This window comes from Phoenix dactylifera, chromosome 14 (genome assembly GCF_009389715.1).
Source record: "Phoenix dactylifera cultivar Barhee BC4 chromosome 14, palm_55x_up_171113_PBpolish2nd_filt_p, whole genome shotgun sequence".
Taxonomy (NCBI): domain Eukaryota; kingdom Viridiplantae; phylum Streptophyta; class Magnoliopsida; order Arecales; family Arecaceae; genus Phoenix; species Phoenix dactylifera.
This window is the reverse complement of record NC_052405.1, coordinates 2,518,811-2,545,464: the sequence shown is the minus strand read 5'-3', so window position 1 is coordinate 2,545,464 and position 26,654 is coordinate 2,518,811. Positions and strand designations below refer to the sequence as shown.

The following is a 26,654-nucleotide window of genomic DNA, read 5'->3' as shown; positions in this document are numbered from 1 at the left end:
ACTCTCTACTCCACTCACTGAGTATTTATATACTCACTCCCCAGTTTGGTGTTTTTGATTGCAGGGCAGGTATTGTATAGAGAAGAGCAGGATTAGTGGTTGCCTGCTAGCTGTGCCGCTCCATAGTATAGTATAGTATAATGTAGATAGAGGTTTATACCCTTTTGGTGTATTATAAACCTTCTATTGTATATAGTGTATAGTTACAGTCATAGATCCTGTTGTGGATATGGGTTTGACCATGGATGGATTGGGAAGCAGGTATATATATGTGTGCAGATCAGTTGTGTGCCTGTGATAATGTATTGCTATATATTGTCCAGGTTTATATGTGACAGATTATGTGATTGCTGCTCTGACAGGTAGTGTGTTGTATGTACTGAGATAATCCTGACAGGTCACTATAGGAAAAGTGATCATTTTGTGCATGCATCATGCCAAATTTTTCAAGATTTATTGATGATTGATAGGTAGTAGGGTTCTACGCGGTGGCTGGTGGCCTTATGCCTACCCGCACCCTAGGACCGTCGCGGCGGCCCGCTAGGGAACGGGGCGGGGGTCGTGACAAAGCTTGGTATCAGAGCAAAGGTTAAGAAGAGTCCTGTCAGAGCAATAGGATGAGTCAGGATTAAGTATAGGATTATACTATGGAGCATAGGATTTTTCTGTATGTTAATTTATGAGTCATTTACAACTCAGTAAAATATATCATGACTCAGTGTGTAACGACCATCCTCTCTTTTTGACTTTTTTAGAGAGATATAAAGAATACCTCCAAGGAGAGGACCTGCTCGTCCTGGAAGGAGGATGGAGCCAGATATAGCATTGGATGCGGGTTCTGCACATGTCGAGCCCCAAAGAGAAAAATCTCCTCCTGCTGATAGACGGAGGGTTGATGATCAAGGAGAGGTAGGAAGTAGAGATGCATTAATGGAACAGTTACTGGCGGAGAATCAGGCTCTGAGGGAGCAGATTGCTCGGGAGAAATCTCCTGCCCCGTCAGTAGTATCCATCCCACCTCCTGTAGCTGTGCCAAGAAGTTTGGCCAGGCGGGCTTTAGATGATGAGGGGATTACTGTACAGGAATTTCTGAGACTCAGAACCTCGGAGTTTAAGGGGATAGTATAAAAGCGAAGTATGTGTATCCTACCTGTGTGGTAGAGATAGAAGGTAAAACACTTCTAATTGATTTGATTTCCAATACCACACCGAGCAGAATATGAAAAGCAGATACACTCACCCCTTTGAGTAATCAGGTGATTTACTCTTTTAAATTCGAGGACGAATTTTATATAAGGAGGGGAGGATGTAATAACCCCAAAAAAAAATTTTTATATAAAAGGGATAGAATAGTCCTTTAAAATTGATATAAGGGGTAAAATGGGAAGGAATCAAAAGATAATGGCATAGTTGTAGATGCGTTGAAGTGGTAAGGGTAAAATTGGAAAGGAATCAAAAGTTAATGGCATAACAGTAGATATGTTGAAGTGTTAGGGGCAAAATGGGAATTTAATAATATTAAACAAAGGGTGAATAGTGTTTTGATGTGATTTAATTAGGGGGTTTGCTGTGGCTTTTGGATGGAAACCGAGAGAGAGTCACAGAGGGGGTTCTCAGGCGACAGAGAGGAAGAAAAAGAAGAAGAGGAAAGGAAAGGAAGAAAGGAAGAGGAAGAAGAAGAAGAAAAAGAAAGGGAAAGGAATCCCGGGTGCACTTCCAGCTGAAGGGAAAAACGTAGATCTCCTTCTCCTCTACACAAGAACCTCGATTTCCAAAAAGAAAAAGGTAAATATCCGTCCCTATCTAGTCTTTTGATGACATTAGGCTATACAAAGGGTGGATATAGTCTAGAGGGGTCGGATAAGGGTTGTAGAGGCGGTTAAAAGAGGAAGAATCGGATTTTGACAAATTTTTCCGGCACTACGGAAAAACTGTGTCGAAGTCCCAACTTCGGCGAATTATTTAGGGGGTCAAACGACCTCCGATAGCAATGCATGTTACCTCTTTGGAATCCTCTATGAGTGTAGAATGTTAGGTAAAAATTTCATCAAATTTGGAGTTTGGAAAGTAGATCAAACCCGGGATGAAGTAACCGGCTGTCCGTCCGGGTTACTGTTCATCCGGGTGGAAAATAGGGGATTTCATGCTATAATAGGGTATTAAGCCTAGATCAAGCTAAAAGGGACCTTGTACTCATGCAAGGGAGTCCCTAATACATATAAATGGTGAGTTAATTAATTAAAAAGGAAAAGAAGAAAGAAAAGAAAAGATTTAGGGAACAGGGGAGTTGAATCAATTAAAGTTCCCTATGTTATAATTGGCACGTAGATTATAGCCCTTGATACAAGACTAAATGTATTGTAAATGCATGTCACAGTTGGGCAAGAAGCTAGGGAACAAGAGGAAGAAGTTCCCCACTGCCTGCTGTAGATTTTTGGAGACGTATCAGGGCTGTGCCAGATTGACAGGTGAGTGGGAGTCATGTACTTTGCACTATGAGCATCCTTAATTCATTTTCATGAATGTCGCCAAGTGTGAATTGATTCCACTTGAGCATATTGATTGATATTGTAGTAGATTCCTCTATATTTTGATTCTCCATGCTTGATTATTCTGTACATGCATTTGAGGGAGCATTGAGAGGAATTACGAGGGGTTGATGAGTAATTAAATTGATTCTGAATTGTGAAATAACTTCTTTTGTAAATTGATTTCATTTCCTCCATTTCAAAGATTTGTAGAGCCTTTTTAGTGGTATATTGAGTTGTATTGCACTTCCTTGACCCTCACTCCTAACCCTGATGTTAGTTTATGATTGGGTCATGATCGAGTGAGTGGTATTCTTGATTATACTCCTTTTTAGTAGAGTATTGGGAGGGTGCATTATGGCATTTATGCATGGCTTGGCAGTATCTGCAGGACACCTATAGTCGATGGGGTTGAACATCGGCCTTTGTGCACATAGTAGCCTTCTGGGTGGGCGGAGCCCAGTCCCTTCCTAGGGGGGGACACGGCCCTAGGCGTAGGATCGGCCGGTCCTACGACTTATATTCTGCTTGCCGCCGGGCATAGTAAGACCCCGCGAGGTGCAGTATGGCTTTCCGCGGATGTAGAATTCCCGCGAGGTGCCGTTTAGTATGTAGATGTGAGATGGATTTCTGTTCTGGATACTGGCCAGCATTTATATGATCAGTGTGGTGTCTTATCCTGCATATGCATGTGACAGTAGGGAGTTGTTGCTGGTTCGCCTGGGGCGTAAAACCCACCTCCCGATAGCTGTCTAGCATTTACATTATCGATATGGTGTCTTATCCTGCATATGCATGTGACAGTAGGGAGTTGTTGCTGGTTCGCCTGGGGCGTAAAACCCACCTCCCAACAGCTGTCTAGTGATGATTTACATATTGGTGTGGTGTCATATTCGATATAAGCATATGGCAGTAGGGAGTTGTTGCTGGTTCGCCTGGGGCGTAAAACCCACCTCCTGATAGCTGTCTTGTTGATGATTCAGCCTATTGACACCTGATTTATATGATTCAGTACTATGACCTGTTGAGCATATTCATGAGTAGCATATATGTTTACTTGATTATTCCATATATGCTTCAGATGAGTTGATATTGATTGTGGTGGTATTGATGACTTACTCCATATTTTCTATGTTGAGATCATGTTCATCTTGTTATTGATCTTGAGATTTCACATCGAGCCATGATTATATTCTGTCTCATGTGCATAGTACTCTCTACTCCACTCACTGAGTATTTATATACTCACTCCCCAGTTTGGTGTTTTTGATTGCAGGGCAGGTATTGTATAGAGAAGAGCAGGATTAGTGGTTGCCTGCTAGCTGTGCCGCTCCATAGTATAGTATAGTATAATGTAGATAGAGGTTTATACCCTTTTGGTGTATTATAAACCTTCTATTGTATATAGTGTATAGTTACAGTCATAGATCCTGTTGTGGATATGGGTTTGACCATGGATGGATTGGGAAGCAGGTATATATATGTGTGCAGATCAGTTGTGTGCCTGTGATAATGTATTGCTATATATTGTCCAGGTTTATATGTGACAGATTATGTGATTGCTGCTCTGACAGGTAGTGTGTTGTATGTACTGAGATAATCCTGACAGGTCACTATAGGAAAAGTGATCATTTTGTGCATGCATCATGCCAAATTTTTCAAGATTTATTGATGATTGATAGGTAGTAGGGTTCTACGCGGTGGCTGGTGGCCTTATGCCTACCCGCACCCTAGGACCGTCGCGGCGGCCCGCTAGGGAACGGGGCGGGGGTCGTGACATTAGGGTTAGGGTTTGTGCCCCGCCCGAGCTCTATTCCCTCCCTCAGTCTCTCTCGAGTCTCTTCCCTCTCCTCTCCTCCGGATTCTTCGCCTCCCGAGTCCTCTCCTCCGGACCTCCACCTCCGCCCTCTCCTCCCCCGTGCCGACAACTTCGGCCTCCCCATCGGCGGTGACCGCGGCGGCTCGACGGGTCCTGGGAACCAAGGTTGAATCTCTGCTCGACTGCTCCTAAAGAGGTCGGATCCTCTGCTCTACCGAGGTAAAAATGATCCACCTTTTTTTCTTTCGGCTGGGGTGATCTTTTTTCGGTTCCTCCCTTCTTCTATTCTCTGTGGGGTTTATCCTAGGCTAGCTTCTTCTATTCTCTTCGGCTGGGCAGACGGGGGCTCGGATTGGGAGGAGTGGGCCTACGCCGGGACCAGCCGCGCTGCCGTGGACGAGGCGGCGATGGGGAGCAGCAGACGGGTCGGGAGAAGGCAGCGGGCGGCGGCGATGGGGAGCGGCGGACGGGTCGGCAGAAGGCAGCGGGTGGCGGCGATGGGGAGCGGCGGATGGGTCGGGACTCGGGAGAAGCCAGCGGGCGGCGGCGATGGGGAACGGCAGATGGGCCGAGAGAAGCCGAGAAGGCAGCGGGCGAAAAAGGTCCTCTTTTATTTTAAGTATTTTATTTTTGGTTATTTACAGTAATATTTAGTTAAACGGATAAGCATAAACCAACCCGACCTGTTTAATAAACAGGTTAAACGGGTCGGGTCGGGTGACCTGTTTATTAAACAGGTCGGATTCAGGTTGTAATTTCTGACCTGTTTAATAAACAGGTCAGGTTCAGATTTATACTTTTCTGACCCGTTTAACATCTGACCTGACCCGTTTATGCCTGACCCGACCCGATTGCCACCCCTAGCCTTAGTCTCCTTGTCTTTCATTGACACTTCACATCTTATAAATTGAGGTACATAGCATCTATTTAAAATACTAGTAAGATTCTTCTTTTCACAATTCATGTTGAATTCCCCTCTTAGTTCGAAAAAGAGCAGATCTCCAAAATAAATTTGACTAATAGAAATAATTAAAAAAAATTAAAATTCTATAAAAGGTAGATATCGACTTTTACATCGACTTTATCTTCTATTGCTTCACCTAATTCTTCGTGAGTTGAAAAATAACGTCTAGTCAAAATCTTTTGTAAAAAAAAAAGTTTTGGTTTGACAAGCCTGTTTTAGAGACCAAGGATGGAATTTCGACATAATTCAACCCCTTAAGAGATTGACCCAAAGTTGTAGATCTCGAAAAGCTATTTGATTTAGAAAAAAAAATCTTAAACAAACATCGTATTACCAAATTATAGCCTATGAAGTTTGATATGCGATTTGGTTTTCCGACATGACCAAAATAGTCCACATTAAGTATCCAACGAAAATAGTTCTCTGCTAACAGGTTAAAGTTGGTAACAAATATGAACTATGATATCTTGTCATATTATGAAGATGACCCTGTCACGGGTTATAATGACCATAGCGCGAAAAATCTGCGAGCACTGTTTTAAATAAAAGTATGGATAAATGGTAAATATTTAACGATAAAGAATATTTTAAATTGCATTTTCAGATTTACAAACTTGCATGATTTGTCCATACATGGTTGGTTTTCTACGACATAGTTTGTTATTATGTTTATGAAATATTTTATTTTACAATATAATTTAACTTTCCAAATGATGCATTGAATCATGTAAAAAATTTTATGCTTGATCCGGTAAGGTGGTGCATGGTTACTTACTAAGCCGCAAAACTTATTGTCTCTTTATATTTTTTTCAGATAATTAAGGTTGCTAGGAGTGGGGAAGAATAAATGAATGACAGATGAAAGAATAAAGCTTGAAGCATAGTTGCAAGCTATCAATAAGTATAGTTATGACTATAAAGTTTGGGTTATGCGGTCGAGAATATTCAAATATTGGATTTATCCTTACCTTTGTAGATTCTCCCCGAAAACAATGGTTCATAGTTCGACTTGCATGTGTTAAGCATAAAAGCTCGAGGATGAGCAGGTCAACATGCTGATCGGTTCTTCTAGGGAGTTCCCTACTCTGCTAACACTATGATCCGGTCAAGGCGAATGGATGTGCTCCGTACCCACTTCTCTTTGTTTAGCAAATAAAATTGGACTAATTTTATTATGCTATATGAATTTTTATTATGATCTTTGTATTATTGTGGGCAATACCTTATGGTATCACGACCATGTCATGCTCCAGATCTAAGGTGTGACACTTAGTGAAAAGGCTAGCCGGAAGGTTTTTACATACCCTCTAGTTTAAGCATCCTTGTTAGGCTAAACCATTCAAATCTAATCACAAATACTGAGATCAGCTCATAATCAACTCAATGGGCCCATGACGTAGCGTGCTTGGACTGCAAAAGCAATGGGGCGAGTTCACTCTAATACTATTTATAATGACCCAAGACCTCACTTAAGAAAAGACTCAAGGTAGCTCAAGATAGACAGAAGGGTTGGGCAGATAAGAAAAGGATAAAAATGAAATTCTAAGACGGTGACTTCGTTTTCTTAAAGGTTTCACCTTGAAAAGGTGTCATGAGATTTGGGAAACATAGTAAGCTGAGTCCTCACAGCATTGGGCCCTTTGAGATTTTGGACAGAGTAGGAGATGCTTACAGATTAGCTTTGTCGCCAGAGCTATCCAGCATACATAATATCTTCTATGTTTCTTTGTTGAGGAAGTAAGTTCTGAATCCGGATATCCATCGTGTAAAGCATGTTGGCACTATCTGATTTCCAATTCATATATATAACCTTCAACATATCCAGCTTTCGAGTTCATGATGTACTTTGGGCAGATCCTGGGACCAAAGCATGGTTGGATCATCATAAGCACCCGGTGTTTGGGTTCCCAACATTGGTTTACTTCAGTTGATATGCTTGTGTGCCCTTTGAAATATATTGATTTACTTGATATGCTGGTTTTGCCTAGGGAGTCTGATAAGCTGGAGGAGGATGGCTCCAATAATAATGGTGGTAAGCGGCAGTTGAAGTTGTCTAATGTTGGTTTCACTGGATATAAAAAGAAAAGTGAGGATATTGAATCTAGTGGTAAGGGTCGCTGGAAGTTCTTCCAGGCTCGTAAACTTGAGTTGGTTGCTAATTTCTAGCGATGCTGTCGACCCTGCCTTGTGGGACATTAACATCTGGGCTTTAATTTGGCTTAGGCTTTCGAATGTAATTGTAATCCAAGATTCCATGTCATGTGTGGCAGATATTATACGAACAAGTTTTCAATTCTTGTTTGAGGTTGGAATTTTCTTGCACAGAAGCACAGCTTGCTGAATGCATTTTAACACTAATTACTTCTATGATTACACACATTTGCAAAATGAAAAAATCCAAGTAAATTCTCAGCTATGAATTCTTGGCTGGAATCTTCTAATGGAAGTTTATTGTTGCTGTTAAAATCACATCATTATACTGTTTTTGCAACAACAGTACCACATGGAACCTTAGCTAGCCTTCAATGTGCCAAAGAAAGTTTTTCCCCATATTTTTTCATTGTAAATTAACTCCGATGGCTGGACCATGTACCCTACCTTCTCTAACTGTTACACCATACTTTTAAGTGATCTATAAGACTCATTAGTCTGTTTATCTGCACTATCTTCTGCAGCAAAAATATAAGTCCATTGATCTCCATTGAACTACTGTAAAGAGTTTTTCAGTCCCACTCATTGTGGGAGAAAGAATTTTGGAAGTTAACAGGTCTGTTGTAAATTGGGTGGAAAGGAATTGTTCAAAGTTGCAGTTGTTTTCAGCGAGAGGAAGCCTTATCTTGCTTTTGTGGGGAAAGGGGAATAGGTTGATTTGCAAGTTAATTGATGAAGAACAAAGAATAGCTTACGATTGATAACATAAACAGAACAGTCCAAACCAGTGGTTGTCATTAGCTTATTTGGCACCGTATCCAGAACATCCTCCCCTTTCTTAGTAGAGACAATTAGAAATAGAAAGAGACAATGATATATTAATTACCTTATTGCCAGGTTAAATTTCTTGACTCTTCCCCACACCCCTCATTGAGCAGTTAAGAATAATATCAGTGGTCCTCAGAAGTAGTTCATACGGCATTTCTTGGATTGACTAGTTGTTTTCATGATCGTTTCTACATTTTCAGAAAAGGAGTTTCAAATCTGTTGTCTTAAATCTATACTGAGATAAAACTTCTCATGGCTAGACTATTCTATTAATTTATCAGAGTTTTGTTTTCTTCCATTTTTGTGATTTCAATGATCTTGTAGCTGTGGGGTCTGATGAGATATCAGCCCTCACTGAATATTCCCAGGTGTACATGCTTATTATTAGTACAGTGTCCGTGTTGTACGGTTAGGAATCACATGAAAATATTCTTGATGAGACATTAAAAATTTCGGGTCCCAAACGGCAAGCCTCTTCTGTTATTTTATATAACGATTGCATGGAGTGGCATAACCTTGTCCCTGCCTATTGGAAAACTTTGCTTTGCCGTACAGGTATGCTTCCAGGTGCAGTCCTTTCTATATATACTATGACCCATCTTACCTGCTGCCCATATCCTAAGAATTCCAACCATCATCCTGGATTAGTACAAAGTTGCATCTTAAAGCTCTTCCTTCTTTGTCAGCTCGATCTCATTGTTCTTTGTGATGAAGATGGTGTCGTTCATGAAGTTGGTTCAAAAAGCCAAGGTGCTCGAGAGTCTCAAGCCATTGCGCCACCGATGGTTGCTTGGGAGTTCTGAGGAACTTCCTCTGAATGCAATCTCGGTTGGGTGCCTACCGGTTTATGTCGGAGAAGAACGGCAGAGGTTTGTCATTCCAACTGATTTTCTTTCGCACCCGCTCTTTAGGATGCTCTTGGAGAGGGCTTACAGGGAGTATGGCTTCGAGCAGAGGAGTGGGTTGATGCTGCCATGCAATGTTTCGGTCTTTCAGGAGGTGGTGAGTGCTGTGAAGTGCTCTCATGGGCAGTTTGACCTTGAGAAATTGATGGAAGATCTCATTTAGTTGGTGCAAACGACTCAGTCACGGACCTTTCCATGCCTTATGACCTTTTTCTTTGATTATTAGATTCCTTTTTCCTTTTTCTGGTGAGAAAGATGTATGCTTCATGTATATAGTCTTTAGTTTTTGTGATGCATTGAAATATGCTCAGCTTCTTTTGCAAAAGCAGAAGATATCTTTTATCAAAGAAAAAAATGAGAGAATAGAATCAGCATGGTGCTTATTTAGTTTTAAAAACAAAGAAAGTTCCTGTAATCCGTTTGAACAGCTAGGGCTATACAAACCAGCTTTCTTTCAGATCTGTAAGGGAAAATCCCACTCTTCTTCTGTGAGTGAATTCCAGTCATTTGTGTCTTTCATTTTGTGTGAGTGAATTTATTTATTTTTAATCATCAGCATGATTCTGTGTAATAGCTGAAATGGATTTCATGATTCTACATGTGGATTTCTATGTAAAACAAATATGAGTTCCTTTATTCTCTGGGTGTTATGTGTATCCCCGTACAGAAAGATTTCAGATTTACAATAGCTTTTGATGCCGAACACGTTGTTTTTCCTTCCGTTGCACTTTCCAAAAAAAATTGGAAGGTTCGGCCACCATAACCATCCTTGCTAATTGGCAGTGGGGAACAAAGTAAAAGGGAGCAGATTGACGGTTCTTGAGGAGTGTAAGCAAGCTTCATTAGCATTGGCGGAAACAGATCGGCTTTTCTTCGCGTTATATATTTGTTTTTAGAAGAAAGAAAGAGATTGATGGGCTTGGAATCTGTTGGAAACTGCAAGCAAAAACAGAAAGAACGAGGGAAAAAAAAAAAAAAACTCTGGGACTTCTAATGACTTGTTGATCCAAGTCGAAGCAAAGAAGAGGGAGATTGCTGGTTTCTAAATAAGTTCAGTTTTCTTTAGTAAACTGAGAATTTTACGATCTGCTACATGCTAATTCTCATGGCTGTATTTACTCAAAAATAATATAATAAAGTTTGGAGCTGCGCTATGAAGCCATGGAACAGAGTACTACCAATCCACCACTTATCAAAGAATTAAAGTAGATTCCATATTTTTTTTTCTTTTTTATGTTCTTCCATTCATGTCAAACCAAGAACAAGAGGAACAGCGCAAGCAAGAAAGACAGCAAGCAGGTGATTTAAGTTGCTACTCCCTGCGTTGCCTCGACGTCCTCCTACAATTGGTATTATCCTTCCACCTGCATTACTGGATGATCTGCCGTTCCGCCGCTGCCATCACCAGCGCTGCGGCCGCCTCCTCTGTGACTGCCGCTTGTTTTCTCAACAGCTGTCGTGCTTCTTCCTGCATTTTCCTGGATCAACACACTGCTACATGATTCTGATGCAAAGGGGGAAAAGAAAGAAAAGGCCAACTCAAAAGCGCCTTATCTCAATAGAAGCATATCAGAGCTGCAACTCAGCAATCATGGCCTTCCGTTCTCATGCATGACTCATCTTCCTATTACTTGCCATGGCCAACTCTTGTTGTGGCTCATGATGCCTGTGGTTTCAACATAATTTCAGACTAAACCCTCCCAAGTTTTGCTGCCATTGATGGATTTGCTCCTTTTGCACACCCTAGAAGGTGGTCTATACCCTTGCCAAGAAAAAGATGGCAATGTTAAGTGGCAACTTTGATTGACATGGGGTTTAGTCTCTGATTGATGGTCCATTACTAATTAAGAAAACTAGTAGCTAACTTCATATAACCTGGTTGAACAAGCCTGTGGCTGAGTTGCCGAATAGCTGGATCTTTAGGGGCCTTGTGCCTGATCTTGAGCTTCATATAACCTACCAAAGTGTCATGTTAGGACCATAGCAGGCCCAACTATATAAATTAGCTCTCTCAGTAACACGGGCGCATCATATGCTGCCAGGAGCGAGCACTAGCTCGAGGCCCGCCCACCTCGGCCTATGTTTGGGTGTGGAAGTCAACCCAGCTGGCCGCGATCCTTGCTGTAAGGGAGGGCAGGGCCGCGCGATGTCGCCGGAGCCCCGCCCCTCTTCTTTCCTTTCTGGTGGATTCTCCTCGCTGGCGAGCCTCCGATTTTGGAAAGATAGCGCGAGGAGTTCGCGGAATCCGCGGTCTCCTCCCTCTATTTCTTCTCCTCTCCGTTTGCCAAGACGACCGAGCCCTTCTTCCTCATCCATCTTCCTCCCTTCTCCTCTCCTCGCTTCCTTTCTTCCTTCCTCTTATTTCCTCTGCTTGGGCTGACAGTGACCCGTCTTCGTGCCGCCAGAATCGCGGCTGCAGCGCCTCCTCGGCGCCAAGGTGAGGTCCCCATCTCCTCCCTCGTTCTTCCCCCTTCCCGATCGACCCGGTAATGGCCGGAATGCGGGAAAAGGTCACTGGATTTAGACAAAAAAAAGAAAAGAAAAAAAAGGGGAAGAACGCTTACCTGGTTGTCGTTCCACCTTGCCGCCTGCCCTCGGCCGCAGCCACCGCCGGTCCTCGGCTGCAGCCGCCGTCGGCCCGGAGGCCCCTTCCTCTCCTCCCCTGTTTCTCGGTGGGGTGGGTTCAGACCCCCTCTCTCCGCCAAAGAAAAGGAGACAAGGGCGATGCAGAAGAGAAAAAAAAAGAAAAGAAGAAAAGAAAACAGAGAAACAGAAGGAAAAAGAAGAAAGAGAGAAAACAAAAAGAAGACAAATAAATAAATAAATATATATATAAATAAAAGAAAAATTGAGAGAGAGAGAGAGGTTCCATTCTCTCTCTACCTGATTGGTAGATCCTAGTCCCATTTACCCCATCAAGTTTGCTCAAGTCTATTTTGGATTGCTTAGAAATTTTTAATCTATATTTTAAATAGCGAATAACAAGTAATTTAATTTTTTTAAATAGTTTTGATAGGTGTACTGAATTTGTCCAACTAAACCTAGTGATCTTTGGGCGGACAGAAATAAGTAACTCTGGCACAAACCTTATTAATTTTAAATTACTGATCAATTTTAGATATGAAATTATGAATTATATTTGACATGATTGACTCTACATTTTTTTGAAAATTTAGGATCAAGTATACAATTATACATATTCTATGGTTTTGGCCAAATAGCATCCTAACTGGATACTTTATTATAAATGATTTACGTATGAATTATGATTATGAAAAACTGCATGAAAATAATATATGTGGCATGATTGTGCATTTTAAACTTTTGTGATGCCATTTATCATTTCTAACCAATTTAAAAAGGTATGAATTATAAAAATATAAAATATTTTACGAGCTTTCAGATAGCTATAACTGCCTCTAGAAATGGAGGCCAATCGGCACCATGGAGCTAGCATCCAACGAAAATGGTTCTCTGCCAACGGGTTAAAGTTGACAACAAATATGAACTATGATATTTTGTCCATTATGAAGATGGCCCTATCACCGATTATAGTGACCGTAGCGTGAAAAATTTATGAGCACTCTTTAAAATAAAAGTATCGATAAATGACAAATATTTGACGATAAAGAATATTTAAAATTGCTATTTTAGCTAAACGAACTTGCATGATTTGTCCATACATGATTGGTTTTTTACGATATAGTTTGTTATTATGTTTTGAAAATATTTTATTTTAGACTATAATTTAACTTTCCAAATGACATATTGAATCATGTAAAGAATTTTATGCCTGATTCGGTAAGATGATGCATGATTACTTACTAAGCCGCAAAGCTCATTGTCTCTTTATATTTTTTTCCAGATAATTAAGGTTGTTAGGAGTGGAGAAGAATAAAAGAATGATGGATGAAAGAATAAAGTTTGGCGCATAGTTGCAAGCTATCAATAAGTGTAGTTATGACTATAAACTTTGGGTTATGTGGTTGAGAATATTCAAATATTGAATTTAGATGCTCTATACCCGCTTCTCTTTGTTTAGCAAATAAAATTGGACTAATTTTATTATGCTATATGAATTTTTATTGGGATCTTCGTATTATTGTGGGCAATACCCTATGGTAGCACGACCATGTCATGCTCCGGATCTAGGACGTGACACTTAGTGAAAAAGCTAGCCAAAAGGTTCTTACATATTCTTTAGTTCAAGCATCCTTGCTAGGCTAACTCATTCAAATCCAATCACAAATACTATGATTGGCTCATGATCAACTCAATGGGCCCATGATGTAGCCTTCCTTGGACCGCAAAAGCCATGGGGCGAGTTCGCTCTAATACTATTTGTAATGACCCAAGACCTCACTCAAGAAAAGACTCAAGGCAGCTCAAGATAGATAAAATGGTTGGGTAGATAAGAAAAAAGCAGTAATGAAATTCTAAGACGATGACTTCGTTTTCTTAAAGGTTTTATCCTGAAAAGGTATCATGAGATTTGGGAGGCATGGTAAGCTGAGTCTTCACAGCATTGGGCCCTTTGAGATTTTGGACAGAGTATAGGAGATGCTTACAGATTAGCTTTGTCGCCAGAGCTATCCAGCGTATACAATTTCTTCTATGTTTCTTGGTTGAGGAAGTAAGTTTTGAATCCGGGCACTATCTGATTTCCAATTCATATAACCTTCAACATATCCAGCTTTCGAGTTCATGATGTACTTTGGGCAGATCCTGGGACCAAATCATGGTTGGATCATCATAAGCACCGGCGTTTGGGTTCCCAACATTGGTTCGCTTCAGTCGAGGGACATGCACCCCCTACTTCACGGATATAGTTGAAGTCATCTGGTGAGTTTTATGGAACCTGGCTAGCTATTTAAGGTCAAATTACTCTAGCTTATCTAAGAAGCTGAAGCGTCTTGTGTGAAATAAGTACTTGCTTTTGTTCCTTTTCCACTGATTTACGGTGTTCATTATTATGTGCCCTTCTGAAATATATTTGATTTACTTGATATGCTTGTGTGCCCTTTTGTAATATATTTGATTTACTTGATATACTTGTATGCCCTTTTGAAATATATTGATATGCTTGTGTTGCCTAGGGAGTCTGATAAGCTGGAGGAGGATAGGTCCAATAATAATGGTGGTAAGCGGCAGTTGAAGTTGTCTAATGCTGGTTTCACTGGATATAAAAAAGAAAAGTGAGGATATTGAATCTAGTGGTAAGGGCCGCTGTAAGTTCTTCCAGCCTCATAAACTTGAGTTGGTTGCTAATTTCTAGCGATGCTTCGACCCTGCCTTGTGGGACATTAACATCTGGGCTTTAATTTGGCTTAGGCTTTCGAATGTAATTGTAATCCAAGATTCCATGTCATGTGTGGCAGATATTATACGAACAAGTTTTCAATTCTTGTTTGGGGTTGGAATTTTCTTGCACAGAAGCACAGCTTGCTGAATGCATTTTAACTTTAATTACTTCTATGATTACACACATCTGCAAAATGAAGAAATCCAAGTAAATTCTCAGCTAGGAATTCTTGTTTGGAATCTTCTAATGCAAGTTTATTGTTACTGTTAAAATCACATCATTATAATGGTTTTGCAACAACAGTACTACATGGAACCTTAGCTGGCCTTCAATGTACCAAACAAAGTTTTTCCCCCATTTTTTTTCATTGTAAATTAACTCCGATGGCTGGACCATGTACCCTACCTTCTCTAACTGTTACACCATACTTTTAAGTGATCTATAAGACTCATTAGTCTGTTTATCTGCACTATCTTCTGCAGCAAAAATATAAATCCATCGATCTCCATTGAACCACTGTTAGAGTTTTTCAGTCCCACTCATTGTGTGGAAAGAATTTTGGAAGTTAACAGGTCTGTTGTAAATTGGGTGGAAAGGAATTGTTCAAAGTTGCAGTTGTTTTCAGCGAGAGGAAGCCTTATCTTGCTTTTGTGGGGAAAGGGGAATAGGTTGATTTGCAAGTTAATTGATGAAGAATAAAGAATAGCCTACGATTGATAACATAAACAGAACAGTCCAAACCAGAGGTTGTCATTAGCTTATTTGGCTCCGTATCCAGAACATCCTCCCCTTTCTTAGTAGAGACAATTCGAAATAGAAAGAGACAACGATATATTAATCAACTTATTGCCAGGTTAAATTTCTTGACTCTTCCCCACACCCCTCATTGAGAAGTTAAGAATAATATCAGTGGTCCTCAGAAGTAGTTCATACGGCATTTCTTGGATTGACTAATTGTTTTCATGATCGTTTCTACATTTTCAGAAAAGGAGTTCCAAATCTGTTATCTTATTCTATACTGAGATAAAACTTCTCATGGCCAGACTGTTATATTAATTTATCAGAGTTTTGTTTTCTCCCATTTTTGTGATTTCAATGATCTTGTAGCTGTGGGGTCTGATGAGATATCAGCCCTCACTGAATATTCCCAGGTGTACATGCTTATTATTAGTACAGTGTCCGTGTTGTACGGTTAGGAATCACATGAAAATATTCTTGATGAGACATTAAAAATTTCGGGTCCCAAACGGCAAGCCTCTTCTGTTATTTTATATAACGATTGCATGGAGTGGCATAACCTTGTCCCTGCCTATTGGAAAACTTTGCTTTGCCGTACAGGTATGCTTCCAGGTGCAGTCCTTTCTATATATACTATGACCCATCTTACCTGCTGCCCATATCCTAAGAATTCCAACCATCATCCTGGATTAGTACAAAGTTGCATCTTAAAGCTCTTCCTTCTTTCTCAGCTCGATCTCATTGTTCTTTGTGATGAAGATGGTGTCGTTCATGAAGTTGGTTCAAAAAGCCAAGGTGCTCGAGAGTCTCGAGCCATTGCGCCACCGATGGTTGCTTGGGAGTTCTGAGGAACTTCCTCTGAATGCAATCTCGGTTGGGTGCCTACCGGTTTATGTCGGAGAAGAGCGGCAGAGGTTTGTCATTCCAACTGATTTTCTTTCGCACCCACTCTTTAGGATGCTCTTGGAGAGGGCTTACAGGGAGTATGGCTTCGAGCAGAGGAGTGGGTTGATGCTGCCATGCAATGTTTCAGTCTTTCAGGAGGTGGTGAGTGCTGTGAAGTGCTCTCATGGGCAGTTTGACCTTGAGAAATTGATGGAAGATCTCATTTAGTTGGTGCAAACGACTCGGTCACGGACCTTTCCATGCCTTATGACCTTTTTCTTTGATTATTAGATTCCTTTTTCCTTTTTCTGGTGAGCAAGATGTATGCTTCATGTATATAGTCTTTAGTTTTTGTGATGCATTGAAATATGCTCAGCTTCTTTTGTATAGATATCTTTTATCAAAGAAAAAAATGAGAGAAAATAGAATCAGCATGGTGCTTATTTAGTTTTAAAAACAAAGAAAGTTCCTGTAATCCGTTTGAACAGCTTGGGCTATACAAACCAGCTTTCTTTCAGATCTGTAAGGGAAAATCCCACTCTTCTTCTGTGAGTGAATTCCAGTCATTTGCGTCTCAGTTCGTTTTGTGTGAGTGATTTTTTTTTTTAATCATCAGCATGATTTTGTGTAATAGCTGAAATGGATTTCATGATTCTACATGTGGATTTCTATGTAAAACAAATATGAGTTCCTTTATTCTCTGGGCGTTTTGTGCATCTCCGTACAGGAAGATTTCAGATTTACAATAGCTTTTGATGCCGAACACGTTGTTTTTCCTTCCGTTCCACTTTGCAAAAAAAATTGGAAGGTTCGGCCACCATAACCATCCTTGCTAATTGGCAGTGGGGAACAAAGTAAAAGGGAGCAGATTGACTGTTCTTGAGGAGTGTAAGCAAACTTCATTAGCATTGGCGGAAACAGATCGGCTTTTCTTCACGTTCTATATTTGTTTTTAAAATAAATAAAGAGATTGATGGGCTTGGAATCTGTTGGCAACTGAAAGCAAAAACAGAAAGAAAGAAAGAAAGAAAAAAAAATCTGGGACTTCTAATGACATGTTGATTTTTATAGGGAGATTGCTGGTTTCTAAATAAGTTACAGTTTTCTTTAGTAAACCAAGCATTTTACGATCTGCTACATGCTGATTCGCATAGTTGTATTTACTCAAAAATAATATAATAAGTATCCAGTTTTACCCAAAAAAATACGTTATGAAGCGATGGAACAGAGTACTACCAATCCACCACCCATCAAAGAATTAATCTAGGTTCCAAATTTTTTTTTTCTTTTTTATGTTCTTCCATGCATATCAAACCAAGAACAAAAGGAACAGCGCAAGCAAGAAAGACAGCGTGTAGGTGATTTGAGTTGCTACTCCCTGCCCTGCCTCCACGTCCTCCTACAATTGGTACTATCCTTCCACCTGCATTACTGGATGATCTGCCGTTCCGCTGCCGCCGTCACCAGTGATGCGGCCGCCCCCTCTGTGACTGCCGCTTGATTTCTCAACGGCTGTCGTGCTTCTTCCTGCATTTTCCTGGATCAACACACTGCTGTCTTGTTCTGGGTTTATAAAGCTCAAAATAAATACAAGATTCTGATGCGCTCTGACCAGAGTAGGTATGTCACTAGAACATGCCCCATAGACTAGCCACAGACTTGCTTACATCAACTAATGAGAGATCCATAATATCCTTCACTTTCGAAAATCCAAATAATTGATCTCTCCTATGAAATTCTTTTGTTTTAGATTATGCACAATTTACAGACTAAGATGTGATTATGGTTTCCAAGTTGTAATTTAGAAAACAGATCCTCTTTAAAACCAGCAGCATACAAACCTGCATATGGAGGCTTTATCGTTGTAGACATAGAGAAGGAAAGGAGCACGACTCTAAGGATATTGGTGATCCGATAAGAGAGAGGGATGAATTTTCTCAACCCGCTTTGCTCGAATCTCTCAAAAGAAATTTAGAAGAAGATGCAAGAGTTGAGAAAGTAAGGCTTAAGTCTTTTTTTCTTTCATTGATACTCCACATCTTATAAATTAAGGTACATAGTCTTTATTTAAAATACTAGTAAGATTATTCCTTTAATAATCCGTGTTGAATTCCTCTCTTAGTTCAAATAGGAGCAGATCTCTAAAAGAAATTTGACTAATAGAAATAAATAAGAAAAAAAATAAAATTCTATAAAAGATAGATCTCGAATTTTACATCGACTTTATAATCTATTACTCAATCTATAATTCTTCATGAATTGGAAAATAACGTCCGATCAAAATCTTTCTCAAATTTTTTTTTTTTTTTTGGTTTGACAAGCCTGTTTCAGAGCCCAAAAGATGAAATTTTGACCTAATTCAATCTCCTAAGAGATTGACCCAAAGTAGTAGATCTTAAAAAGCCATCCGATTTTAGAAAAAAAGATTATGTTAAGCAAACATCGTATGACCAAATTATAGCCTTTGAAGTTTGGTATGTGATTTCTAGAAAAGGAACTTTAGTGGATCTAAAGAAAATCAAAGCAGTGGTGAATTGGTCTCGTCCTACTAATGTAACTGAAATCAGAAGCTTCTTGGGTTTTGCTGGGTACCATAGGAGGTTTGTGGAAGGATTTTCTGGACTAGCTACTCCTTTGACTCGTTTAACCTAGAAACGAGCAAAATTTGAATGGAATGAGGATTGTGAACAAGTTTTTCAGAAGTTAAAATAAAGGTTGGTATCTGCACCAATTCTCACTTTGCCATCCAGTTTCGGAGGTTTCACCATCTATAGTGATACCTTCAAGAAAGGATTGAGTTGTGTACTGATGCAAAATAATAAACCTGTGGCCTATGCCTCTAGACAACTGAAGCTGTATGAGCAGAATTATCCAACGTATGATCTAGAGCTAGCAGTGGTAATTTTCGCTTCAAAACTTTGGCAACACTACCTATATGGGGAGCCGTGTGAAGTTTTCACTGACCATAAAAGTTAAAATACATATTTACTCAAAAAGAGCTAAATATGAGTTAGAGAATATGGCTTGATTTGCTGAAAAATTATGATGTAAGCATTAAATACAATCATGGAAAAGCTAATGTGCTAGCTGATGCTCTAAGTAGAAAGTTAGCAGTGGACATAATAGCTTTACTCACTGTTTAATATCAAATTCTATAAGATCTCGCCAAGATGCAGATTGAGGTGGTTGCAAATGGTGCTAAGAGTATACTGGCTAGTTTGATAGTGCAACCAACCTTGATAGAGAGAATAAAGACTGCCCAACAGAAAGATGCCCATTTGAATTAGCTCAAGAAAGATTTAGAAAAGGGGTTGCAACCCGAACTTAGAATTCATCAAGATGGTATTTTGGGATTTGAAAATAGATTGTGTTCTAAGAGATCTTGAGTTGAAGAGAAAAATTATGGAGGAAGCTCACCGGTTTTGCTTCTCTATTCATCCTAGTAGCACAAATATGTATAGAGATTTAAGGGAGCACTTTTGGTAGAATAGTATGAAAAAAGAAATAGCCATATTTGTTGCCCAATGCATGGTATATGTTAGCAGATGAAAACTGAACATCAAAGATATGCCTATTTGTTGGAGCTATTGGAGATACTGGAATGAAAATAGGAACATATCGCCATGGATTTTGTTATTGGGCTTTTAGGAACAACTAAGAAAAAGGATAGTGTGCGTGATTATTGATTGCCTCACAAAGTTAGCTCACTTTTTATCCTTTAGGATTGACACTTCACTTGATAAACTGGCACGAATGTGTATGATGAAATCGTGTGCCTGTACGGTGTGTCGGTAAGCATAAATCTAATCATCGGGATGCACGTTTTGTGTCTAGATTTTGGAGGAGTTTTCAAGATGCTATGGGGACTACATTGAAGCTAGACACTGCTTTTCATCCTCAGAATAATGGCCAGTTAGAGATAACGATTTAGACCTTGGAGGATATGTTAAGGGCATGTACAATTGATCTTGGAGATTGCTGGGATGATCATATAGCTTTAGTGGAATTTGCCTATAATAATAGCTACAATTCTAGTATCAAGATGACACCTTATGAAGCTCTTTATCGAAGGAAGTGTAGGTCTCCTCAACATTGGGAAGATGCTGGAGAAAACAAGTTATTGGATCCTCAGTTAGTCCAAAATGCAAGAGAGAAAATTATAGTGATCGAGGAAAGACTTAAGGGAGTTCAAGATAAACAGAAGAGTTGGGTAGATAAGAAAAGGAGATAAATGGAATTCTAAGTGGGTGACTTTGTTTTCCTGAAGGTTTCATCCTCAAAAGATGTCATGATATTTGGAACACCAATTACTTCTTTGATTACACACATCTGCAAAATGAAGAATTCTAAGTAAATTCTCAGCTACGAATTCTTGTTCAGAATCTTCTAATGGAAGTTTATTGGTACTGTTAAAATCACATCATTATAATGTTTTTACAACAACAGTACTACATGGAACCTTAGCTAGCCTTCAATGTGCCAAACAAAGTTTTTCCCCCATTTTATTCATTGTAAATTAACTATGTTGGCTGGACTATGTATCCTACCTTCTGTAACTGGTTCACCATATATACTTGTAAGTGATCTATGAGACTCAGTAGTCTGTTTATCTGCACTAACTTCTGTGGCAAAAATATAAATCCATTGATCTCCATTGAACCACTGTTAGAGTTTTTCAGTCCCACTCATTGTGTGAGAAAGAATTTTGGAAGTTAACAGGTCTGTTGTAAATTGGGTGGAAAAGAATTCTTCAAGGTTGCAATTGTTTTCAGCGAGAGGAAGTCTTATCTTGCTTTTGTGGGGAAACGGGAATAGGTTGAGTTGCAAGTTAATTGATAAAGAATAAAGAATAGCTTACGATTGATACCGTAAACAGAACAGTCCAAACCAGAGGTTGTCATTAGCTTATGTGGCACCGTATCCAGAACATCCTCCCCCTTCTTAGTAGAGACAATTAGAAATAGAAGGAGACAACGATATGTTAATCAACTTATTGCCAGATTAAATTTCTTGACTCTTCCCACACCCCCATTAAAAATATCAGTGGTCCTCAGAAGTAGTTCATACGGCATTTCTTGGATTGACTAGTTGTTTTCATGATCGTTTCTACATTTTCAGAAAAGGAGTTTCAAATCTGTTATCTTAAATCTATACTGAGATAAAACTTCTCATCGCCAGACTGTTCTATTAATTTATCAGAGTTTTGTTTTCTTCAATTCTTGTTATTTCATCGTTTTCTGGCAATTCCATGATCTTGTAGCTGTGGGGTCTGATGACATATTCTGTGGGGGTCTAATGAGACACAGCATGTGTACATGCTTATTATTAGTACAATATTTGTGTTGCACGGTTAGGACTCAAATGAAAATATTCTGGATGAGACATTAAAAATTTCGGGTCCCAAACGGCAAGCCTCTTCTGTTATTTTATATAACGATTGCATGGAGTAGCATAACCTTTTTCCTGCCTATTGGAAAACTTTGCTTTGCCGTACAGCTATGATTCCAGGTGCAGTCCTGCCTATATATACTATGATCCATCTTGCCTGCTGCCCATATCCTAAGAATTCCAACCATCTTCCTGGATTAGTACAGAGTTGTATCTCAAAACTCTTCCTTCTTTGTCAGCATAATCTCATTGTTCTTTGTGATGAAGATGGTGTCGTTCATGAAGTTGGTTCAAAAAGCCAAGGTGCTTGAGAGTCTCGAGCCATTGCGCCACCGATGGTTGCTTGGGAGTTCCGAGGAACTTCCTCTGAATGCAATCTCAGTTGGGTGCCTACCGGTTTATGTCGGAGAAGAGCGGCAGAGGTTTGTCATTCCAACTGATTTTCTTTCGCACCCGCTCTTTAGGATGCTCTTGGAGAGGGCTTACAGGGAGTATGGCTTCGAGCAGAGGAGTGGGTTGATGCTGCCATGCAATGTTTCGGTCTTTCAGGAGGTGTTGAGTGCTGTGAAGTGCTCGCATGGGCAGTTTGACCTTGAGAAATTGATGGAAGATCTCATTTAGTTGGTGCAAACAACTCAGTCACGGACCTTTTCATGCCTTATGACCTCTTTCTTTGATTATTAGATTCTTTTTACCTTTTTTTGGTGACAAAGATGTATGCTTCATGCATACAGTCTTTAGTTTTTGTGATGCATGGAAATATGCTCTGCTTCTTTTGTATAAGCAGAAGATATATTTTATCAAAGAAAAAAATGAAAAAGAAAATAGAATCAGCATGGTGCTCATTTAGTTTTAAAAACAAAGAAAGTTCCTGTAATCCGTTTGAACAGCTAGGGCTACACAAACCAGCTCTCTTTCAGATCTGTAAGGGAAAATCCCACTCTTCTTCTGCGAGTGAATTCCAATCATTTGCGTCTAAGTTCATTTTGTGTGAGTGATTTTTTTTTTTAATCATCGGCATGATTCTATGCAATAGCTGAAATGGATTTCATGATTCTTCATGTGGATTTCTATCTAAAAGAGTAAAACAAATATGAGTTCCTTTATTCTCTGCGTTTTTTATTTATCTCCATACAGAATGATTTCAGATTTACAATTGTTTTTGATGCCGAACACAAATTGTTTTTCCTTCCATTGGATTCTGCGAAAAAAACTGGAAGGTTAGGTCACCATAACCATCCTTGCCAATTGGCAGTGGTGAACAAAGTAAGAGGGAGCAGATTGACTGTTCTTGAGGAGTGTAAGCAAGCTTCCTTAGCATTGGCGGAAACAGATCGGCTTTTCTTCACGTTATATATTTGTTTTTAAAATAAAGAAAGAGATTGATGCGCTTGGAATCTGTTGGAAACTGAATGCAAAAACAGAAAGAAAGAAAGAAAGAAAGAAAAACTCTGGCACTTCTAATGACATGTTGATCCAAGTCGAAGCAAAGAAAGAGGGAGATTGCTGGTTTCTGAATAAGTTCAGTTTTCTAGTCAACCGAGCATTTTACGATCTGCTACATGCTGATTTTCATGGTTGTATTTACTTAAAAATAACATAATGAATATCCAGTTTTACCAAAAAAAAATGTTTGGAGCTGGGCTATGAAGCGATGGAACAGAGTACTACCAATCCACCACCCATCAAAGAATTAAGCTCGGTTCCAAGATTTTTTTTCCTTTTTTATGTTCTTCCATGCATATCAAACCAAGAACAAGACGAACAGCGCAAGCAAGGAAGACGGCAAGTAGGTGATTGGAGTTTTTTTTGATGAAGTAGGTGATTTGAGTTACTACTCCCTGCGTTGCCTCCACATCCCTTCTTTGAAACTACTGCACTTGAAAGCTCTTGAAAGATTAACGATTGCTTAGTTATTTCTTGAATCCAGCCGAAGATAAACAGGGTGGCCTCACTAAAATCGCAATACTTTCTAACATATTTTGGTGAAGGGGGAAAAGAAAGCAAAGGCCTCCATGGCAACAAGGCCAACTCAAAAGCACCTTATCTCTATAGGAGCATATCAGAGTTGCATCTCAGCAGTCATGGACTTACCGTTATCATGCATGAATCATCTTCCTATTCCTTGCCATGGCCAACTCTTGTTGTGGCTCATGATGCTGGTGGTTTCCACATAATTTCAGACTAGACCCTCCCAATTTTTGCTGCCATTATTGGATTTGCTCCTTTGGATACCCTAGAAGGTGATCTATACCCATGCCAAGAAAAAGATGGCAATGTTAAGTGGCAACTTTGATTGATATGGGGTTTAGTCTCTGATTGATGGTCCATTGCTAATCAAGAAAACTAGTAGCTAACATCATATAACCTGGTTGAACAAGCCTGTGGCTGAAGTAGCTGAATAGCTAGATCTTTAGGGGTCTTGTGCCCGATCTTGAGCTTCATATAACCTACCACAGTGTCATGTTAGGACCATAGCAGGCCCAACAATATAAAGTAGCTTTCTCTCAGTAACATAGGACCATCATATGCTGCTAGGGCTGTTAACGGGCCAAGCTGCTTGGGCTCGGTTCGATAAAAGCTCGGCTCATTAGTCAAACGAGCCCGAGCCCAAGCTCAAAATAAGGCCTGTTTAAATCCGAGTCCGAGCCTGAGCTCGAGCCCAAGCAGCTCACGAGCCCAAACGAGCTCGTAACTTAACGCGACCAAATGAGTTCGGAATTCGACAGTCGAGATTAGCTGGAAACCCTGCATCCAACGGGCCAGGGCCCTCCTCTCCAGCTCTCCTAGTCTCCTAAACCATTTAGGGGGACAGAGAGAATGATCCTGTTTAACGAAGGACAACGAAGTAAATCAAGTTGTTGCAAATAATTTGAAATCTCTTCCCTAAAGTTGATAGCCCCTAACCTCCTCTCCAAATCTTCTTGATTGATATCTCAGCGTCCCCGCCCTTGGCGGCAGAGAACGGGAACCTCAGGTAAAAGTTGATCTCCGCCGGGTCCAGCCCGGTGGGTGCGGAACCCCGGCCACCGCGGCCGCCCTCCTCGCCGTTGTTGTCCTCATCGTTCTTCTCCTCCTCCGGGATGAAGATTATGCGAGGCAGGACGACGTCGTTGGAGTTCTCACCGGTGCTGATGCCGCCACCGTTAGGGTTAGGATTCTTGCTTCAGGTGCGGGCGAGGAGGACGGTGGAGAGGAGGACAAGGACGCCGAGGGCGATGGCGATGGCGATGGCATAGCCGAGGCCGAGGTTGTTGAGGTTCTGGAGGAAGAAGGAGGACAAGGAGGTTGGGGGGGAGGCGGTGGTGGTGGCGGCGAAGGGGGAGAAGGACATTTTGGGAAGAGGAGGGGGAGTAGAAGGGGGTTTTGTAGCACGATGGAGAGAAGTGTCAAGTGTGGGCGAAACAGGGGGATTTTTGTTTATAGAAGCCTGAGCCCAAGCTTATTATCAAGCCCGAGCCCAAACTTTTTGAGCTCGTAATTGAAACGAGCTTTACGGGCTCAAGCTCAAGCCTTTGCTTTGCCAAACAAGCTTGAGCTCGAGCCCAATACAGAGCTCGGTACCGAGCCCGAGCCCGAGCCCGAGCCCGAGCTTAACGAGCCGAGCCCAAGTCTCCCAACTTGGCTCGGCTCATTAATTGGCCAATGTGCTGCCTGGAGCGAGCACTAGCTTGAGGCCCACCAACCTCATCCGCTTGTCTAAGTAAGTCGTTGCAGTTTACTTGGACAACTGACTCGAATTTTTTACTCCTCTTTTTTTTCCGCACGCGCGCGGAGAGAGAGAGAGAGATTGTTCTCCATCTCAAGTTTTGTAAATGGGCCGAGTGAACTGATTGATAAGTATGATTTTTTTTGTTTAAAAAAAAAAGAGTTGGATCATCTTTTTTTTCCATTTGATTCCCGGAATGCTTGCATATACTAACTTAATAGTTAGTATATCTCAATTTTGTATTTATATTTTAATAGTATTCCTTCTCATCTCAAGTTTTGTTTTTGTGCCGAGTGAAGTGATTGATAGGTATGATTATTTTTTTTAAAAAAAGAGTTGGATTACCTTTTTTTTTTTCCATTTGATTCATGGAATGCTTGCATGTACTAACTTATTATTTGACAAAGCCTTAACAGGTTACAATCCTTGGAAAACTCACGACAGATTTAGCAGCAGGAGACATTCTTTTGACAAGAGTTGAATCTGGCGGCCATTTTTTTTTATGAAGAGAGAGGCGAAGCTACCCGGTCTTTATTTAAAAAAAAAAGGTTACATAAATTATTTATAAAAAATTTGCAAAAAAATGCAAAAAAGTAATAAAAATATTTTACAAAAGATAATGGTTTGTAAGTAGGCCTGTTAAACTATTCAACAAGCGTATCGATCGCCTAAATGATTTGAAGGATCTCTATATCTTGAGTGCATAACTATATAAGTTTTATATTTTGATGTGAGTCAGTCTTTTGTTAAAAGATAGATCAACGTCTCTCAACATGCAACGCCAATGTTGCGAGTTGAATCCGGTGGTCATCAGATCATTATATAGTCTGATACGGTATCAATCCTTAATCTCATATTAATGCCCATAAAAATAGATTTTGGATAAAACAGTCCAATATTGTTTGTATTTCCTGTTCTTCAATAAATAGTGGGAAAGATCCTTTCTTCCTCCCCGTTTCTTTCAAAAAGAACAAAGACATTACACCAAATGGTCTGATGAGCGTAGGTCCCAATATGCTTCTGACATCGCTGTGGCACACGACTTGCCCCAGCCAGAATGTTGGCAACACACGGGAGCACCATGCCATGCTTACGTTCAGGCATGCAGAGATTCTTTAAGCAGAAGCAAACAGATAAACGTACAAAGGAAGAGAGTAAAAAAAATCTTTATGTGATTCATAACTTCCCTCGACCAGCGGACCCTGCGACCTTTAGTTTTGTATTAAAGTTGACAGTTAGAAAATATTAACATTGAAAGTACCAGCCTGGTACATGGTGTACACTACAATCTCGCGTGAAGCACGCCTGGAAGTTTATGAGCTGCTCTGTTCTCGTATTCTCGAGAAAACCTTTTTCCTGCTTCAGTATGCACCATTTTCTTATCAATGAAAGCGGCTGCCGTCAAAATCCAATCTACGTGGTGGAAGAGCGCCATTC

General features: G+C 40.2%; 1 protein-coding gene and 1 long non-coding RNA gene across 2 annotated transcripts; one reads left to right on the top strand and one right to left on the bottom strand.

The window, feature by feature from the left end:
- Window positions 1-10,384: 10,384 nt before the first annotated feature.
- LOC103705590 lies at window positions 10,385-11,971 on the bottom strand. Its single transcript, XR_603810.3, has 2 exons — window positions 11,071-11,971; window positions 10,385-10,950 (listed from the first exon to the last, which is right to left on the bottom strand). It is a non-coding gene; the product is annotated as an uncharacterized LOC103705590 (long non-coding RNA).
- A 4,023-nt stretch (window positions 11,972-15,994) lies between these two features.
- LOC120113116 (auxin-responsive protein SAUR50-like) lies at window positions 15,995-16,348 on the top strand. The gene has a single exon (XM_039133922.1). The coding sequence runs from the start codon at window positions 15,995-15,997 to the stop codon at window positions 16,346-16,348; it is 354 nt and encodes a 117-aa protein (XP_038989850.1).
- Window positions 16,349-26,654: the final 10,306 nt, after the last annotated feature.